Genomic DNA, 20044 nt, shown 5'->3' with positions numbered 1-20044 from the left:
GCCCATCAGTAGACGACTGGATTAAGAAACTGTGGTACATTTATACAATGGAGTATTACTCAGCTATAAAGAAGAATGAAATCTTATCATTTGCATCAATATGGATGGACCTAGAGACCATTATGTTAAGTGAAATATGTCAGTCAGAAAAAGACAAATACCATATGAACTCACTTGTATGTGGAATATAAAGAGCTGAATAGCTGAGCAAAGTAAACAGAAATAGTCTCAGACACAGAGTAAAAACCGATGGATGCTAGATGGGAGGGGGTGGGGATGAGGGAGAAGGGGAAGGGATTAGACAGCATAAATATGTAACTACAATATTGCCACAGGGATATGAAAGACAGTTCAGGGAATATAATTAATAATGTTGTAAATATTTTGTAGGGTGTCAGATGGTCACATGTCTTATTAGGGAGACCACTTCATGGATGGTGTAGAGGCTTGACCACTGCACTGTATACGTGAAGCTGTTGTTGAATAATATTGTATGTCAACTATAATTTTATATATATATATATATGGTCATGGGATGTGGAGTATAGTAGTATAGTGTGGGGAGTGGACTCAATGAAATTGTAATATATACATATGATGTCGGTGGGGTACTGGGGCGGTAGATTGGGGTAGGGGGTTTCACTATGTGAGGGGTAAAAGTATAACTATTGCACTGTTTTGTACACCTGAAACTAATAAAAAAAAAATGATGCGAACCAAGAATGTGAAAGAAAATAGAAAAAATATTTGAAAAGAAAAAAATGTATATGTATAGCTATATATATACATATCTCTCTTTCTCTCTCTCATATATATATATATATATATATATATATACACACACATACATACATGTACTTCCAATGTTAGAAGCAATGCAAATAACCACAGAAAGATTTAGCCATTTAAAATAAAATAAACCCAAATACTAATAATTACCAACATTGATTTAAGTGTTGGGCCCCTGGGTTTTTCTTTGTTTTTGCTTTCTATTTTTCCAAAGTCTACAAGTTTCCTCTAACTATCCTCTATAATGGACAAAAATAATAAACTATTACATTGATTTTCTTCATTCCTCTCCAGAGCAGAACACAAAGGTCGACAACTCCTTACAGTTGATTAAAAAAAAACAAAAAATCTGACATTTACAGAGATTCGAAGAAGGACAATAGAGAGGCTTTTTCCTTAGGTTGAATATATATCATGCAGTTTATTACTACTACCAAATAGAGTTGTTAAAATTGGGAAATGATTGATTTAGGCCATTAAACTTTTAAAGTCCCCAAAGGGCTGACATTTGTTCTCATATAAATCTATTTTTGAAAGTGACTCTGGTTTTTATATATCAAACAGTTGAAACAAAAAAGTAAATGAATAAACTAATAAAGAACATATTTACCATTTTTAAGAAAGCCTCAACGTCCTCAATCCAATGGGAAACGATGACTCTAGTACTAGCTCTTTGAGAAAGAGGTAAGTGGAGTAGAAAAACCACGCTGAGACACTGCAGTTTACATAAGTCTTCCATCTCTTTCAGGGTTAAGCAATTCCTTTTCTCCTGAATAAGAGAATGAAGGTTAGCCAGAGAACAGCGGGTGGTGACACTGCCCGATCCACATGCAGCGCCACAAAAGCCGGCAGCCACATTTTGCTGTGCAGTAACCACATATTATTACATTATACATTTTTGAGGAAGTCCTTTTCTTCATACATAAACTTTACTGAGTTAATCCAGATATGAGGTAAGGAGGACAGGGAACTGCCAGTTCAATAGCAGTTTACATTAAGCATTTTTCAGTGGTTTTACTCAAGCCAATCTTTACATGAGCTGACCAAGCAGCTAATGAAGTCATATTCCCTAGGACTCTGCACTGATGGAGTCAAACATTAAATATTCTATTCTGTCCAAGGCACTGTATTTTAAAAGTTATATTGAAAATTACCAGAGTGAGGAAACCAGGACATTTCTAAAAATTTAACAAATTAGAAAGAGCGTAAAGAAGTGGGCATATTTAACATGATAGGATAAGGACCTCACAGCCATCTTCAAATGTTTGCAGGGTTCTGAGTGAAACAAGTTTAAGACTTGCTTCAGAGTACCTCCAGAGAGCCAAATAGGGCCTAACGAACAGAAGTTCCAGAGAGTACATTTGGTTTAGTATCATTTTTCTGGTAACAGTTTAAAAGGGTATGCCTGATTATGTAGAAACATTTTACTAAGAATATATTCAAACAGACAATAAAAAAGCCAAATACTGTATAAAGGTAGCTAAGTAAAAGATGATAAGCCCTGTTCATTTCTGAAATTGTAGAAGAGAGAGATAAACTTCATTTTTTTTTAACAAGAATCTTTAACCAAGAATTCCCCCAGCACTGAATTTGTATACAAAATAGTAATACAATACAAAATAGACACACGTGTGTGTCTGAGAGTGTGTTTGTGTGTGCACATGTATATGTGTTCACATACAGATAGGGATGACTAGTTTGAGAACAAACCCATACTGGTCAACAGATTCTTAATGCACTCTATCAACCATAAAAAATTTAAGACTTTTAGCATCTCTAGGATGGCACTCAGACACTACAAGAGGAATGTTCTTTCAAAATACAGTTTGGTGTTGTGAAACTTAGATAAGACAGACCTAGGTTCAACCCACATTGCTCTTTAATATCTTTGGTTTGAGGCATGTTACCTGGAACACCTGAACCTCGGTGTTCATGCATGTGAAACAGGAATAACACCTCCTTTAAAAGGCTGTTGTCAGTATTTAATATCATGAAGCATACAAAGAGCCCAGAACATGGTAACTTTGTAAGCTCTCACCAAGTGCTAATTTTCTTTCTCATTTCCTCTTCTTCCGGATGACTGGACTAAAAATTTGACTAAATATGTACAAAGAGACATATCTGTATAGTGAAACACTAAATCATATAACAGCACAATAAGTGTTTTTTATAAACAAATCCTAGATGTTTCCCTTTTTTGGAAGTGCATATAAATAAATTAGGGAAATAAATGAAGTACCAAATGGAAGAAATAGTAGATGAAAATCAATAAAATTTCGAAAGTGCAGAGCAATTGTGGTTCATAGTAAAGTTAAAACAGGCATACCTGTTGGATGTTAGTTTTCTGATCAGTGGTAGTTGTCTCTCTGTTTTCTAAAAAGTGATGGTACATTCTCAAAGATAGTGAACACGACGTAACACAAAGAACACGTCGAATGTCAGATCCTTCTGGCCAGAGTTGCTTAAGCCGAAAAATAGTTTCACATGCCTGTGAAATTGTAAAATGTCATGATATTTAGAAAAATATTTTTATTCATTAGTGATCTTACTAGAAGAAACCATACAGAAAAGGATAGGTATGACCACATAAAACTATAAATGTTTCTGTTAAAAATGATAAACATTTGAAAATGAGAAAACAATTTAAAAAATTTCAGTAAAACCCTTAAAAATTTAAGTATGTAAAGAGCTCCTATAAATCAATAGGAAAACATCTAAACCTATAATAAGACACAGCAGATAATACACAAAAGAAATACAAATATTAATGAAAGAAATAATATTCAACATCTTCAGTAATAAAAAGAACAATTGATATCATATTTTTACTTTCAAGTTAGCAAAGTATATTTTAATGATAATAGCACTGAAATGCAATATGTAATTTCTAAATAGGTACAGAATTACTGCAAAGCTGTTTGGAAATACTTATGATTATCATTATATATGTTGATACTTTTTGATTGGCTTTTAATTTCTACATTAAGGTTAGGTAAAATAATACAAAATGTGTACCAAGATTTATGTACTATGATGTTCATCACAGTTATTTGTAAAAGCCAATTTTCAAACAATTTAAATATTTAGCATTATGGAGGGGCTGGCAGAGTGGCTCGTTGGTTAAGAGTTGGCTTGGGAGCAGGAGCTCTGAGCTGCAGGCCCACCAGTTTGGATCCCACACGAGGGCCAGTGATGCTGCACCCTCTACAGCTAAGATGGTGAGCAATATCTCCACCTGGAGCTAGGCTGCGGTGAGTTGCTGGCGACGGCGTGGTCTGCAGTGGGCTGCTGTGAGCTACCTTGAGTGGCTGGCAGCCAGCGTGAACTGCCGTGAGCCGCCGTGAGTGGCCGTCTAATGGCCGGAGACCGATCTGCCTCAGCCGAGAAGAGCACAATGATCACAATACCAACATGGGCCAGTGAAGCAACGTCCTCCACAACCAGACCGAAGAACAAAAGGACAGCAACTTGTCTGTTCCCCTTCCTCGATTCCCCAGCACTGCTCCTCTCCCCCAATTCCCCAATAAAATCTTTAAAAAAATAATAAAATAAATAAATAAATATCTAGCATTAGGGAAATATTATGAATCCAGTAAAAGTTAAATGTGTGAAGAATGTTTGATAATTAGAAAATATTTAAATAATATTAATTGAGAAAGTTAATATGATATGCTCTCAATTGTATAAAAATACAAAGAACACCACTGAAAGGTAATATTAAAAAAAATATGAGTTTCTACCTCTAAATGGTAGAACTATAAGTAATCATGGTATAACAAGTATGAAAGGTATTCAAAGGAATAAGATTATGACATACTGAAATCTAGGTATTATACTTCTATTAATGAAATTTAAGTCACCCTATACTCCAATGTGAAGTATTGGATTACTCATAAGATGTTTTTATATTTTTCAAATTCTATTATGTATTTTGCTAAAACTCTATCATACATACATAGATACATAATTTTGTGACATTTCTGTGTAGTTGAAAACATTAGAGCCTATAGTAATCAACCTCTTAAAAATATTAAATATTTTATAACTGTAAATATTCTACACAAACTCACACCTTTAGAAGAAGACAGAATGGTGATACTGCAAAATAACTGTGTTTAAGGGGAAACATTAACAAATTCCAGCTCTGCAATCTCTCATGCTCCTGTGCCACACCTGCCCCAACTCAAGGCTTTGTAGTGACCAACGAGAGATTGAGAAAAAATTGCAGGATACATAAAGAGAAACATTAGTGAAAGTGATTTGGAACAACCACCAGAAGAATTAAATCTACCCTAAGTCTGAAAATACAAAAAAAAAAAAAAAAAAGTAACCAGGTAGACTACAGCACAGACTACAGGAAATGAATTTCAAAGTGTGTACCAATTAAAGCATCACATGGCATATAAAAGTGCCAGGCATGTCATTTAAAGAGTTAGACTCTGTTTATATAAACAAATATGACTTAAGAAGACTGTATAACATAATGAGGAAGATAGCTATAAACTGCTTTAAAATTATTTCTAAGACATATTGTTAAAGCAAAAAGAAAAGTACTAAAGGATATCTATAATATGCTATTATTTATTTAAGAGGGGATATAAGAAAATACATATGTATCTGGTTTTTTTGTTTTTTGTTTTGTTTTTGTGCAAAGGAAATACAGGAAGGATAAACTTGAGACTAAAGAGACAAGTTACCTACAGAAAATATTTGGGAAAGAGGTGAATTGTAGAGGAGCATGGGAGCAAGTAGCAGGCATAAGAATAAAGTGTCACTTCATTGAGTGTATCTTTTTGTATATATCTGATTCTTAAAATCATTATAATGTTTCATATAACTTTCACGTACCCTCCAAAATAAACATAACTGAAACCAATCAGGGTATGGGTGGGAGGGACCCAAAATGAAATTCAAATACTAACCAAAGAGCCTAACTCTATTAATAATGAATAACATAACCACACTAGAGGAGGTGAATAAGAACTGCCCTAAATAACTTTGTAAAACAGTATTTTGACATATTCTATAACCACAGATAAAAAGAACTGCACAGAAACCCTGCAATGCCCTTAGTGAATACGTTTCTCATGAGATAGGGTTAGCAATTCTAAAATGACTTTATTTGTATACTAGAACTAAAAAAGCAGTATATAATTATAGGTAATGAGAGCTTGATTTCTTACAATTGGAGAAAGAAATTACAAATAAAGAAGGGGGAAGGTAAAATGAATTATATGAAGTTGTAATTTAGTAAAAGTTATCAGTATGAACACATGATATAATAGATGATAGACAGATGACAGTTTACATAGATATAGGTAAAAAATAGGAATACGAGTATATACACATGGGTTAGTATACATTCACATAGTTCCTCGCTCTATCTGCTGAAAAGTCTTAGAAGCAATGACACCCTCATAGCAATGAACAACATCAGTCCCAGATCTTGGCTTCTAAATGCCATTTTCCAATAAAAGCAACCAGAACACTTTGGAGAAGTGGTTGATTTCTGGGCTTGGGCAGGAAAAATACAAGATGTGATTGGAACATCTTGTGGTTTCAGGAAATAAGAGAGTGCTCAAAAAGATGATGCTTGATGAGTTTGAAAATAAATATACACCCAATTAACTCTCCCCACAATCTATGCCATACCTCAATAAAGTGTATTTCAAAAAGAAAAAAGGGCTTGTAAACGAACGTAGGGGCAAACCTGAAGAAGTTTCTAATGTTCAAACTTGGAACAATTTGAGCAACAAAATAATTACACTGGGTCTTCGGAAAAGTCATGTCACATGTTTGCAACAGATGGCATTAGTTCATTTTTTGGAAGTACTAGAGTCATTCACATCTATGTTATTAATATGTCATTTGACAGCTGGACTGTTCTAGCTTCATTCTAAAAAAATTGAGCAATTTTGTTGAGTTTTGGAGATTTTACAACAAGTTGAAGATGGAAGACCAAACTGCATTTTTGTCATATTTTACTGTTTTACTTCCAAAAAGGGAAGAACACGCGTCAAGCTTGTGAAAAGTTGCATAAAGTTTACAGTGACAATGCTCTACAAGAGCATCAGTGCCAACGATGGGTCACAAAATTCTGTGCTGGTGATTTTGATCTCAATGATACTCTTTGGTCAGGGAGGCCCACTGAGGTTGATGATGACAAAACAAAGGCATTGATCAAGTCAAACCTACATTACACGATACGAGAGATTGCAGGAACACTGAACATCCATCATTCAAGTGTTCACGACCACCTGAAGAAGCTGGGATACATAAGCAAGCTCCATATTTGGGTTCCGCATGAACTCAAAGAAGTTCATTGGATAGCATGTATAAACATCTACAATATGCTCATTAAACATGAGAAAAACGATCCTTTTTTGAAGCAACTGATAACTGGTGATGAGAAGTTAATTGTTGACAACAATGTGGTGTGCAAACAGTCTTGGTCCTCACGTGATGATTCGCCTCAAACAACATCGAAAGCAGACATTCGTCAGAGGAAGGTTATGCTCTCAGTGTGGTGGGATTTTAAAGGTATCTGTGTTTTTCAAGCTCCTACCAAGGAACCAAACAATCAATTTGAATGTGTACTGTCAGCAATTGGACAATTTGAATGAATCCATCATCCAGAAACGTCCAGAGCTTGTTAATTGTAAAGAAGTTGTATTCCATAGCAAAAATGCAAGAGCACACACAAGTTTGATCACCCGTCAAAACTTATTGGAGCTTGGATGGATGTACTGCCACACCCACCATGTTTGCCTGACCTTTGCGCCGTCAGACTTCCACTTGTTTTGCTCTCTTCAAAACTCCTTGTGTGATATAACATTCAATTCAGATGAGGCTGTAAATCAGCACCTTGTTCAATTTTTTGCAAATAAAGACAGGTCCTTCTATGAACAAGGAATTATGAAGCTCATTGAAAGGTGGCAAAAGGTTATCGAACAAAACAGGCAATATATCGATTGATCTTTGTTCTTTATATAAATAAATGACCTTTGAAAAACATAGACAAAATGTGTCATGACTTTTGCGACAATTCAATATGTCATCACTTTCCCGAAGACCCAATACTTGTTATAAAGAAGATCCACTGATGGGTTGTAAAATTAATTGGCAAAAATTTGAAAAGGGTCAGAATTTGCACACTCAGAAAAGATAGTAACTTTATGATGGAGGAAGCTAGCGGCAACAACTTAACCAGTGTTAAGACATAACAATGTCATGAACCCTTTCATAAACTGCACTGAGGACATAACATCAATTCAGTGGCATTTTTGCCAGAGCTATGTAATCTCATTCCAATCATGAGCAAACATCAGGCAAGCCCAAATTGAGGGATATTAACAAAATAACTGATCAAATATTTGACAAAATGTCAAGGTCATGAAAGATAAGGAAAGGCTGAAAAATTATTATATATTGGAGGAAACTAGAAATGAATAGCTAAATAAATGGATGTGGGACGTCGCATGGGATCCTGGAACAGAAAAAGTTTATTAGTAGAAAAGTAAGTGAAATTCAAACAAGGTCTAAAGCTTAGGCAACAGTATTATTCTAATGTTAATTTTCTGGCTTTGGTCAATGTACCATGGTTACATAGATGTAAATATTGGGAGAAGCTGTGTGAGAGGTACATGGGAATCGTGTACTATTTTTGCAACTTTGTTTGTAATTAAACTAATGGTTTCAATAAGTTTCAATACCTCTTCCATCATATTTTTCCATTTTAAATTTCCAAAAAGAGATTCTAATGCCAATACTCTACATTCTTCCAATTGTTCAATCAGGGTTTTATAAGCATTCTCAATCTTCTTTTTATTCTGTAAAAGAAAGGCAAGTCATGTAAATTGTCATAAAAAATACCTAATTACTTTTCAACTACAGAAAATCAGATATTGAAGACATAATTGTTAAATATTTCTAAGTAAACAAAAAATTATACTAATGTAATTACATATCATTAATAATGCTTTTAAAAGCCTACTACCCAGCACTATTTTGTTTTTGTTAAATGAACTTTTTTTCTAGGAATTTGGGGCATGTAATTTTTTTAACAATTTTATGAAGGTATAATTAACATAAGATAAAATTCACTCACCTTAAGTTTACAATTCAATGGCTGTTGATAAATTTACAGAGTTGTGCAACTTTTACCATGATCTAATTTTAGAACATTTCCAGCATCTCAGAAACATTGTGTCCATTTATTGCATTATATTTTATTATGAAAAATTTCAAACATACAAATAGAGACTAGCATAACCTCCCCCCAGGGACCTGTCATCCAGCAACAGTCATTAGCAACATATATTGCACTTTTATTTGCATTTCACACAGTTCTCAAATTGATAAATAAAATAATCTCTTTAAGGTGAGTGTTCAATAAATTAGGAAATAGATTATTTTATCAGAGATAAAATCCTCCATTAAAAAACAAATCCTCTTAAGGAGAGATTCGGAAGGATGTTTGTAGGGCACTCTTCAAATTCAGATTCAGAAATTGTTCTAACTGAATAAAATGGGATCAACTAATTTCAGAATCTCCTTTCAATATAAAAATGAATATCAGGACTGTTCGTGCTCACAGTAGGTAAGTATACTTTAATGATTGGTGTTCTAACTAAAGCAAAATAAACTATCTTATCAGATTTTATGATAACCACCTGGATGTCTCCAATACCATGAGGGGTGCGTGACCCGATCCTCAAGGAGTGAAAAATGTTAACTGACTCAAAAATCATGCTAATGAAATACAGAATTATCTTCATATTCAGAATTCACTATAAGTAATAAAAATAAATAGAAATTAGATTTATTTATAAAATCAGTATGCATTGTTGATTCCCAAGAGTTCAATATAGTACTTGTCAACTATATTAATACAGCAAAATAATAAGATTATGGAATTAAAATTCTAAATACTTTGGAAATTCTATTATTTAATATTAAGAAATAAACTCATTTCATTTCTTTTCTTTCTTCATCAACCTTCTCCATGTTTACTCATTAGAAGCTCCCATATTAACTATCATTTTACTAGTATGTCTCTGCAACAGAGGCATAATTTTTACCTCCAATTTAACGCATTTCTGGACATCATTAACTTGAAGGCAGTATACAACACAGTAGTTAAACACATAAGTGCTGGAATCTGACTGCTTGTTTTCAAATCCATGCTTTATTATTCATTTGGTATTGATGATCAATAGATTACCTATTCAAGTATCTATTTCCTCATCTGCAAAATACTTATGATATTAACACCTATCCTACAAGGTTGTTGTGAAGGTTAAATAAAATGACTCATGGGAAGTACCAAGCACAACTAACAGTAAGTGCTTAATAAATGACTACATCTTATTATTATTATTATTATTATTATTTTATTATTATTAATGTTCTATACCCCTCTGTTAAATCTATGATAATTTCCATAGAAGAGCTGAAAATTGAAATGAGTCAAGGAATTTAGAAAATTTTGTAAAATTCTACAAGAAATTTGTCTTTTGGATATAAATTACCTTCCTGAAAAAATCCTGGTTTGTGGATTTGCTTGGCATAAAGTACGCATAAAGTCGAAGAAGATTAGATGTTTGCCCTGAGGAAAGCACAGCATTGACCTTCATTGCCCAAGACTGAATGATAAAAATGTTGAAAAGGTGTGTTTGTAGATGGTTCAGGCCTTCATCTGCAACTATTAGGAAATATGGGTAATTCTCTTCCAAGAAAGTTTTCCACTCTTGTGATAAGCATCCAGAAAATTCTGTTCGAACATCAATAGTGGTATTATTCTGAAGATGAAGAATTAAGGCAGCTCTCAATGGAAGAAGTTCAGGGAAGTTGAAATATGCATACTCAGCATCCTGCGGAGGAGGAGTAAAGTATAGCATTTTGAAATTATTATTTAGTAGTTTACAAGTTTAGTTGGTTAACACTTATCATTAAAGTCATTAAAGGAAAAAATTCCAACACACTTTTGTTCTGTTTTATAGTCAGAGAACAGACCCCAAAACCTTGACTGTCATTTCACAAATATGTGCCATAAACCACAACTTGGGTTTAAAATACATGTGTCTTCTTTAAGCAAGCACACGATACTCAGGATTTATCACACTTTCCCTTCCCACTCTAATTTTTTTCCTCTCCAATGTCACTTCAAAAAGAAAAAAGGGACACAAAAATATGTCAGAGTCAATGGTGTGTATAAATTATCCAGGGAACAGAAGCTGAGGTGGATCACTTTGTTTAAGAGAATTGTCCCAGCCTATTGTGACCCTTCTGAGGCAGCATAGGTTTTTTTTCTCAGTAGACCAAAATGAGTGCAGAAACTAGACTGTAAGCATTAGGCTAGAACCCTGGTTCTTTATTCAAAACACTGCTTGCAATCAGTCATCAATGTTCAAAAATCTAACAATGTGAACAGCAAAATGATTGAACAGACACACACCAAAATCCTTAACAGTAACACACAGGTTACCTTAAGGGACAGGATGAAGAAGGGGTGGTAGTGGATATATATAGCTGAAATTGTTAAATTTTTATTAATTATATTAATAGTCAAAAAAGCGGATAAAATATATTCTTTTGGAGGTATTTCTTATAGATCAAATAATAGCAAAGCAGTGTTAGTCAGTTTGACATTCTTCTGGGCTCAAACTGACTGTTGAGTTTTGAAGACAGAAGTAGCTCTCAGAGTTGGAAGACTAGAATACAGAGATCAACTAGACCTTGTGTTCAGGAGATTTCTCATCCTTGTTCATGATCCTGTGTGTCCTTCCAATAAAATCCTATTATTATAAATAAAAATCTTATATGTGGTAATTTCTAAATACTGGGATTATGGGTAATTTTTCTGTTTTTTCCTTTTAAGTTTTCTAAATTTTTTATAGATAGATCTCAGTTTGTAATAAGAAAAAAACTATTTCTAATCAGAAATTTTAGTCTTAGTTCTTAAGTCATAGAAAAGAACTCAACTGTCACGTTACCTTGAAAAAAACTACGGCAAATTGTCCTCCTTTACTAACAATATCCACAAGATAGCGTTCAACCAGATAGAAGAAGTGGAGCTCCTGTCCCTGCTTTAATGATGTCTCACAGATGCACATGAGAAGCAACGAATCTCCATCAACCAGAAAAAACTCAGATTCAACAAAATCATTGAATATGCTGGCATAACTAAAATGAAAACAGTTAAACAAAGGGTACATGTAAATTAAGTAAGGTCCACAAAAGTCAGTAGCCTTCTTAACATTATCTCATTATCACTATCATCCATAACTGAACTTGCTGAGTAATTATTTTGTGTCAGGTTCAAAGATAAAACCTTTCAAGTATATCCATATGCACGACTATCTCTCATGGGAACAAAGCAGGGTCATTCCCATCCTATAGAAAAGGGAAGTTAGGCTCAAAGAGGTAGAAAAAATGATCTAAGGCCAAATGGCAGAACCTCAGTTTGGACTCAGGAATTTAACACCTATATTCTGAATATCGGCCTGTATTATAGTTCCTTCCTGCTTAATCAATCCTATTCTTTTATAAAACAATGGGTTCATTGACAGCTATAGACACAGAAAGCAAAAAAAAACTTTCCATTCACTATAAAACTGCTCTAAAAGTTCTACATTAAACAAATATATATATGTATATATGTGGGTAGACATATATAATATTACTATATATATATAATGAGAAAGATGATGATATAGAAAGATATCACTTTAAGGTGAAATAGACATACAAGAATATGATATAGAATTTTACATATCTTGATACTACAACATTACTCACTCAGCTTTTGGCATTTGATTCATAATTAACTCTGATATTTCCTTTAAAAACACTGTATATTCTTCTAAACCTAAAAAAAAGAAAGAGAATGGGTTTTCAATTAATCCTTTTAAAGAGAGCTACCATTTATTTGCTATCGAGAAATAAGAAACTAATCAAGTTATTTTAATTCTATTAAAACTGTGTGGCATACACAATCATTATTTTATAATTTATGAATATTTTATATTGAAAATTACCCATTCTTGCTGCTACCCGTGCCTCCAACCTGAACTGGAAAATATTAAAAACAGCAAATATCCTTTACTTGGGTACCTCTACGTGGCAGTTATTAATAAAAACAGCAGACCTACAAAGAAAGAAGAAAAGTTAGAAATTTATTTATTCCATCAACAAATAGTATTAATTGACTACTGCATGTTAAGCAAAACATTAGGCGCTGGGAATACAAGAATAAACAGACCCAATGTGCTATCAGTTCTCATGAAGCTTAAAACCTATCAGGAATGACAAACATTAATCAAATAATCATATAAACAATGGAAATATTTAAATGTGACAAAGTCAAAGAGGTCAGAGGAAACTTCCTTAAAGAAATAATGTTTAGGGCCGGCCGAGTGGCGCGTTGGTTAAGAGTTGGCTTGGGACACCAGCTCTGAGCAGCAGGGCCCTGGTTCAGATCCTACATGAGGGCCAGTGATGCTGTGCCTTCTACAGTTAAGATGGTGAACAACAGCTCGACCTGGAGCTGGGCTGCCATGAGTCACCAGTGATGGCGTAGGCTGCAGTGTGGCTGGTCAGCAGCAGGTGTGAGCTTTTGTGAGCTGCCGTGAATCACCGTGAGCGGCTGTCTAATGGCCGGCGAGCGATTGCCTCAACCGGGAAGAGCACAATGATAATACAAACATGGGCCAGTGAAGCGACGTCCTCCACAACCAGACTGAAGAACAAAAGGACAGCAACTTGTCTGTTCCCCTTCCCCGATTCCCCAATAAAATCTTTTAAGAAAAGAAAGAAGTAGTGTTTAGACTGAGTTCTAAAGGAGGAAACAAGAATTAATTAAGCAAGGAGAGTACCAGAATACCATGTGCAAAAGTCCTGTGGTGTAAAAGATGGTGGACAGAACAAAATAATGCAAAGAAGCCATCCAGGCCAGAGTAGAGCGAGTGAAGGAAGAGCTAACCATGCTAGAGAACACCACAGAACTATAAGGGCACTCAAAGCTTTTGAAGGCATGTTTTTCATCTTAAAACCCACGGGTAGATTTTGGGCATGTAGTGTAATGATTGGCTTTGCATTTTGAAAGACTACTCTGGCTACAGTACAGAGAATAGGCAGGATGGAAGCAAAGATCCAGTTAGTATAGCAGAGAGGAAGCCATGGTTTAGAACAATAATGACAGTAGTTTAATGAAATATAGCTTGATGGTAGCTTGAGGCACACATTCACATTGAATATTTAGATGGTGAGTTTGACATCATTTGGTAATGGATCAGATATGGATAGAGAAGAGGGGAAAGTGAAGGTTGTGAAGGATAATTCTTGGGAGTCTACCTGACACAACAGGATGGGTGACTAGGGCATTCCCTGGGCAGGAAACCTTTGAACAAGGCCACACTTCAGGGAAAGAGCATGAGTCCATTTGTGGTCAATCTGAGTTTGACTTGCTTTTGAGACTTACCATAGGATATGTCATGTAAGTTAAGTAATTAAATGTACATTTCTAGAGATCAAACAGAAGGTCTGAATATGTGAGTAATTGGAGTATTACAATAAGAGAGGTCACTGATGTAGATCAGTTTGCTTGAAAAGAAAGACAGCAAGCATCATGGAAGAAAAGAAAATGACTCTTCCGGTAAGATGGTGGAATAGATGGGCATTGTGCCAATGGCCTCCCAGGATCACACCAAAATTACAAATAATTTATACAACATTCAACCTCGGAAGTCCCCTGAACACTTAATGAACAAAATCTCTAAACGAAAGATTTAAAGAAGAGGCCATGTTGAGACTGGTAGCCCGGTGGAGACATGAAGCAGGCTGACTCCAGGCCCACAGAGACAGGGCCATCCTGGCAACTCTGCACACGCAGTACAGAGAGCGGGACGCAGTACGCAGAGTCCCTGCGAGGGACACCTCAGTGATGGAGAGGCTTCTCCTGTTTGGGGAGGGATCCTCCGGCCCCATGCCGAGCTCACCAGCCCAGAGTTACTTTTCTGGGAAGAGGAGTTCCATGATACCTGGCAGTAGAATTTAGTGAGGACTCCCTTTGCTCAACTCGGTGAGGCTGAGGACGGTTAGAGAACCAGCCCTCCTGTGGAGCTGACACATGGGCTCGCTCACTGGTGAGCACTCACTCAGTCCCTGATGGAGGGAATAGCTGTGTGAGTGGGGCCCAGGAGCCTGTGGGGAAGGACTGAACTGAGCACCTTTGGCCTGGGAGTTGGAGGTTTTGGGACCATTGTCCCCGTGTGGAGCTTGCACACAAGTGGCATACAGGACAGCACCACTTTTTCAGGGTTGGGCCCTCCACAGAGGGTAAGGTCTGGGACCGCATCGGTCTAGTGGAATTGGCACAGGCATGCATGTGTGTGCGTGTGCGTGCTACCTTGGGTCCCCGCTCTCTGTACTGCGTGTGCAGAGTTGCCAGGATGGCGCCTGGCTGTTGGACTGCGCTGCCTGATCAGTGGGCTGCTGACTGAAAAAGGCTAAAACTGGGAGTTTTCCTGGGAATTTTGGGCCAGGAGCTGTGTGCCTGCATGATCTGGAGGGGGCATTTGTGGCGCATTTGTGCGGGCTGGTTGCCAGTACAGGAGCACATGCTGCTCTGCCTTGGTGGGGGATGCTGACCACACCTATGGTACCTTGGGGGTCTGCCCCGCCCACCTAGAGCTACGTTGCTGGGGGCACCCAAAGCCCCTAGTGTATGGCCCCCACCTCCACAGGCCACAGAGGGTTTTTGCAGCAGCAGCAGACAACCCGTAGCAACCTGGGAGGATTTTTGGTGGTGAGCTCAGCCCCAGAGCACAAGGCAGCTAATTGTGGGACGCTCACTGCAAGCCTGAGAGGGAGGCTGGCGCACAATGCATTGGGCCCTTCCCCCCAACACAGCTGGTGTTGAGTCACCCAGAGATTCTCTAATGCCAAGCAAGTGGTCTGCAGATTAAAGCGGGTGGAGAGCTTTTGTTTTCCCCTTTCTTCTTTGTTTTCCTTTTTATCCCCCTTGTTTCCTTGTTTTTATTATTCTTTTTCCTTTTTTCTTTCATCCTTTTGTTCCTTTTTCTTCTTTTCTTTCACCTGTTTTCTTTTTGTCATTGCTTCTCAGGATTGTTTATCTGGTTATTGCTTTGGTCACTGTTTTTCTGTCTTGTTCTCCTGTGTTCATGTTTATGCTTTTGTCTCTTTTACATATTTTTGTTTCTCCTGTCTGATCATTGCTTATCTTGTTTTTGTGGGGGTATATTTGATTTTTGGTGTTGTTGGGTTGCCTTACTTTGTTTTTGTTTTAGAAGTGGACATGGACCTAGCATGGTCCAGAGGTTGAGACTACACTGAATTTGTAGAACCACTGACCACAGCCTTTACACACCTATTCACCCACCTACAGCTGCATTGCCAGGGGCAATTGGGGTGCCGGGGTGACTGGCCCCACACCCACAAACTGTGGATAAGATTTATTACAACAGAAGGTGGTCCACAGAGCCCTGGGGTCATCTTCGTGTTCAGTGGCCACAAAACTGTACCACAGCTACTCGGGAACAGCTTTTGCGAATTTGTCAGTGTGAGGTACAGGCTGGCTGTAGTGCCATTGAAACGCTATACAAGGGGTTCACAGTCCAGGTATTGGCGTGAGACCTGAATCTGCATTAAAGTCTTAAAAACGACCAATCACTTCTCATAAGTCACTTAAACTCTATCCTGCCAAGCTAGTGCCACATTGACGAGGGCACCCTCAAAACCAGGTCAGAATCCAGACACACACTCCTAAAGAGCCTCTTTCAATAGTTGGGCCTTACCGGCATATGATAGATGACAACAGGCCTAGGGGGCACTGGGCCTTTGGGTAAACTCCCTTAGGATCAATACTCAGTTCACACCGAGACCATCCCCACATGAACCCAGGTCCAGCACAGGCAGCATCCAACTGCGTATACCCTTGAGGCACCTACCAGGTAGCTACAGACTGGTAACAAACAGGGATTAAATGACTGAGTGGGAGCCCCACCCAAGACACAACAGAACCAATACACCCAGAGGTCACTGTTAGAAAAAACCAGAGTACTACCTGGTTGAACCTACAAGTGGCACTATCAAAGGATATTTTCCACAGGCACAAAGAGCCCACAGTGGCCAAGCCTCCTCTGAGGAGGTCAACCTCCACACAGCATCTTATACACTGTGAACAGAGCTAATTCTCCCAGCTAATCAGTCTGGGGGCGGTCAATCCTACCTCTGACAAGCCAAAAGCAATTAAACAGCAACTTCAACAGCGGCACCTCTGTAACACACGAGACAGGAGAATAGGGAGGCTGTGCAATCTGAATATAAAGTACACATGCTACAAGAACACCCAGCAACAACTGAGAGACATAGCTGATCTACCTAATATCGAAGCAATCACAGAGAGATAACCAGAATGAAGAAACAAAGAAATAAGTCCAAACTAAAAGATCAAAAGAAACCTCGAGAAATGGAACTAAATGAAACAGAGGTGTCTAACCTTTCAGAGACAGAGTTTAGAACACTGATGATAAGAATGTTTAAGGATCTTAGTGAGGACATAAAGAAGAATAGAGAAGTCATAAAAACAACCAGTTAGATAGAACTGAAGAATACAATAACTGAAATGAAGAACACACTCGAAGGAATCACTATTAGATTAGCTGAAGGAGAGGATCGGATCAGTGATTTAGAAGGCAAAATAGCAGAAATCACCCAGTTGGAACAACAACAACAAAAAAGAATAAAAAACAATGAAAATAGTTTAAGAGACCTGTGGGACAACATCAAGCAGAACAACATTCGCTTCATAGGAATACCAGAAGGAGAAGAGAAGAAGCAAGGGATCGAGAATGTATTTGAAGAAATAATGACTGAGAACTTCCCTACCCTGGTGAAGGAAATTGACATAAAGCCCAGGAAGTGCAGAGAATTCCAAACAAGCTGAACCCAAACAGGTCCACACCAAGACACATTATAGTAAAAACGGCAAAGGTTAAAGACAAAGACAGGATCCTAGAAGCAGCAAGAGAAAAACAGTGGGTTAATACAAAGAAACTCCTATAAAACAAACAGCTGACTTTTCTACAGAAACTCTGCAGGCCAGAAAGGAGTGGAAGGAAACATTCAGAGTGATGCAACGCAAAGGCCTACAACCAGCGTGCTCTACCCAGCAAGGCTATCACTTAAAATTGAAGGAGAGATAAAGACCTCTCAGAAAAGAATAAGCTAAAGGAATTCATTACCACCAAACCAGTATTGCAGGAAATATTAAAAGGGCTCTTTTAACAGAAAAAAAGGGAAAACAAACTACCAAACGAAGACCAGAAATACAAATAACAAAATGGCAATAAATATGTACCTATCAGTAATCACTTTAAATATGAATGGGCTAAATGCTCCAATCAAAAGATATAGAGTGGCTGAGTGGATAAGAAAACAGGATCCATGCAGATGCTGTTTACAAGAGACTCATCTCAGATCAAAAGACACACACAGACTGAAAGTAAAGGGATGGAATAAGATATTTCATGCAAACGGAAAAGAGAAAAAAGCTGCGTAGCAATACTTATTTCAGACAAAATAAATTTTAAAACGAAGACTGCAATAAAAGACAAAGAAGGAGGCTACATAATAATAAAAGGACCATCCAACAAGAGGACATAACCCTAGTTAACATCCATGCACCCAACATAGGAGCTCCTAAATATATAAAACAGTTTATGACTGACATAGAGTCAGAGACCAACAGTAGCACTATGTAGTATGGGACTTCAACACCCTGTTGTCACCAATGGACAGATGCTCCAGGCAGAAAATCAACACGGAAACTGTGGCTTTAAGTGACACTTTAGACCAGCTGGATTTAGGCCACTTCACCCCAAAGCAACAGAATATACATTCTTCTCAAGTGCACATGAAACTTTTTCCAAGATAGACCACATGTTAGGCCACAGAACAAGTCTCAATAAATTCAAGAAGATTGGAATCATATCAAGCATCTTCTCTGACCACAATGCTATGAAACTAGAAATCAATTATAAGAAGACATCCGGAAAGCACACAAATAGATGGAGGCTGGATAACATGTTACTAAATAGTGAGTGGGTCAATGAAATCAAGGAAGAAATCAAAAGATACCTCAAGACAAACAAATATGAAAACACAACAACCCAAAATCTATGGGATGCAGCGAAAGCAATCCTAAGAGGGAAATTCATAGCAATGCAGGCCTATCTAAAGAAACAAGAAAACTCTCAGATCACTCTGGACTTTGAAGAAAAATCTCAAATCAACAGGCTTTATCTTTACACCTAAGGGAAATAGTATGGCAAAACAAGACCAAAGGGAGTACAAGGAAGGAAATAATAAAGATCAGATCAGAAATATATGAAATAGAGACCAAAAAAACAAACAAACAAACAAAAAAACCCAATACAAAAGATCAATGAAACCAAGAGCTGGTTTTTTTTATGAGAAAAACAAAATTGACAAACCCTTAGCCAGACTCACCAAAAAAAAAACGAAGAGAAGACCCAAATTAATAAAATCAGAAATGAAGAGAAGAAGTGACAACAGATACCACACAAATACAGAAAATTTTAAGAAAATACTATGAGTAACTATATGCCAACAAATTAGACAATCTGGAAGAAACGGATAAATTTCTAGAAGCATACAATCTTCCAACTCTGAACCAAGAAGAAACGAAAACTCTAACAGACTGATTGCTACCAAAAAAATTGAATCAGTAATCAACAAGCTTCCAACAAACAAAAGTCCTGGAACAGATGGCTTCACAGGTGAATTTTACAAAACATTCTAAAAACAATTCATACCTCTTCTCCTCAAACTATTCCAAAAATTAGAGAAGGAAGGAAGGCTCCCAAGCACATTTTATGAGGCCACTATTACTTTGATCCCAAAATCAGACAAAGATATTACAAAAAAAGAAAACTACGGGTAGATATCTCTAATGAACATAAACGCAAAAATCCTCAACAAAATACTAGCAAACTGGATTCAGCAACACATTAAAAAGATCATACACCACGGTCAAGTGGGGTTCATTCCTGGTATGCAAGGTTGTTTCAATATTTGCAAATCCATTAATGTAATACATCACATTTACAAAATGAAAAATAAAAATCATATGATCATATTAATAGATGCAAAAAAAGCAGTTCACAAAATCCAGCAGCCATTTATGATGAAAACTCTTAGCAAAGTGGAAATG

General features: G+C 36.8%; 1 protein-coding gene across 3 annotated transcripts in view; it reads right to left on the bottom strand.

The window, feature by feature from the left end:
• The window catches only part of LOC109394917 (probable ATP-dependent RNA helicase DDX60), a 108774-nt gene that overhangs the window by 77316 nt on the left and 11414 nt on the right, over positions 1-20044 (bottom strand). For all 3 annotated transcript variants that reach the window (XM_019665492.1, XM_019665491.1, XM_019665493.1), the window contains 7 exons: positions 12828-12937; positions 12589-12658; positions 11784-11973; positions 10320-10661; positions 8502-8618; positions 3116-3277; positions 1400-1558 (listed from right to left, as the gene is read on the bottom strand). In XM_019665492.1, coding sequence (XP_019521037.1) covers positions 1400-1558; positions 3116-3277; positions 8502-8618; positions 10320-10661; positions 11784-11973; positions 12589-12658; positions 12828-12831 — 1044 coding nt within the window. In that variant the 5' untranslated portion in view covers positions 12832-12937. The remainder of the gene's footprint in view (positions 1-1399; positions 1559-3115; positions 3278-8501; positions 8619-10319; positions 10662-11783; positions 11974-12588; positions 12659-12827; positions 12938-20044) is intronic.

Source organism: Hipposideros armiger, unplaced genomic scaffold (genome assembly GCF_001890085.2).
Source record: "Hipposideros armiger isolate ML-2016 unplaced genomic scaffold, ASM189008v1 scaffold_444, whole genome shotgun sequence".
NCBI classification, from domain to species: domain Eukaryota; kingdom Metazoa; phylum Chordata; class Mammalia; order Chiroptera; family Hipposideridae; genus Hipposideros; species Hipposideros armiger.
The sequence above is the reverse complement of the archived record's forward strand: the minus strand, read 5'-3'. Positions and strand labels throughout refer to the sequence as shown.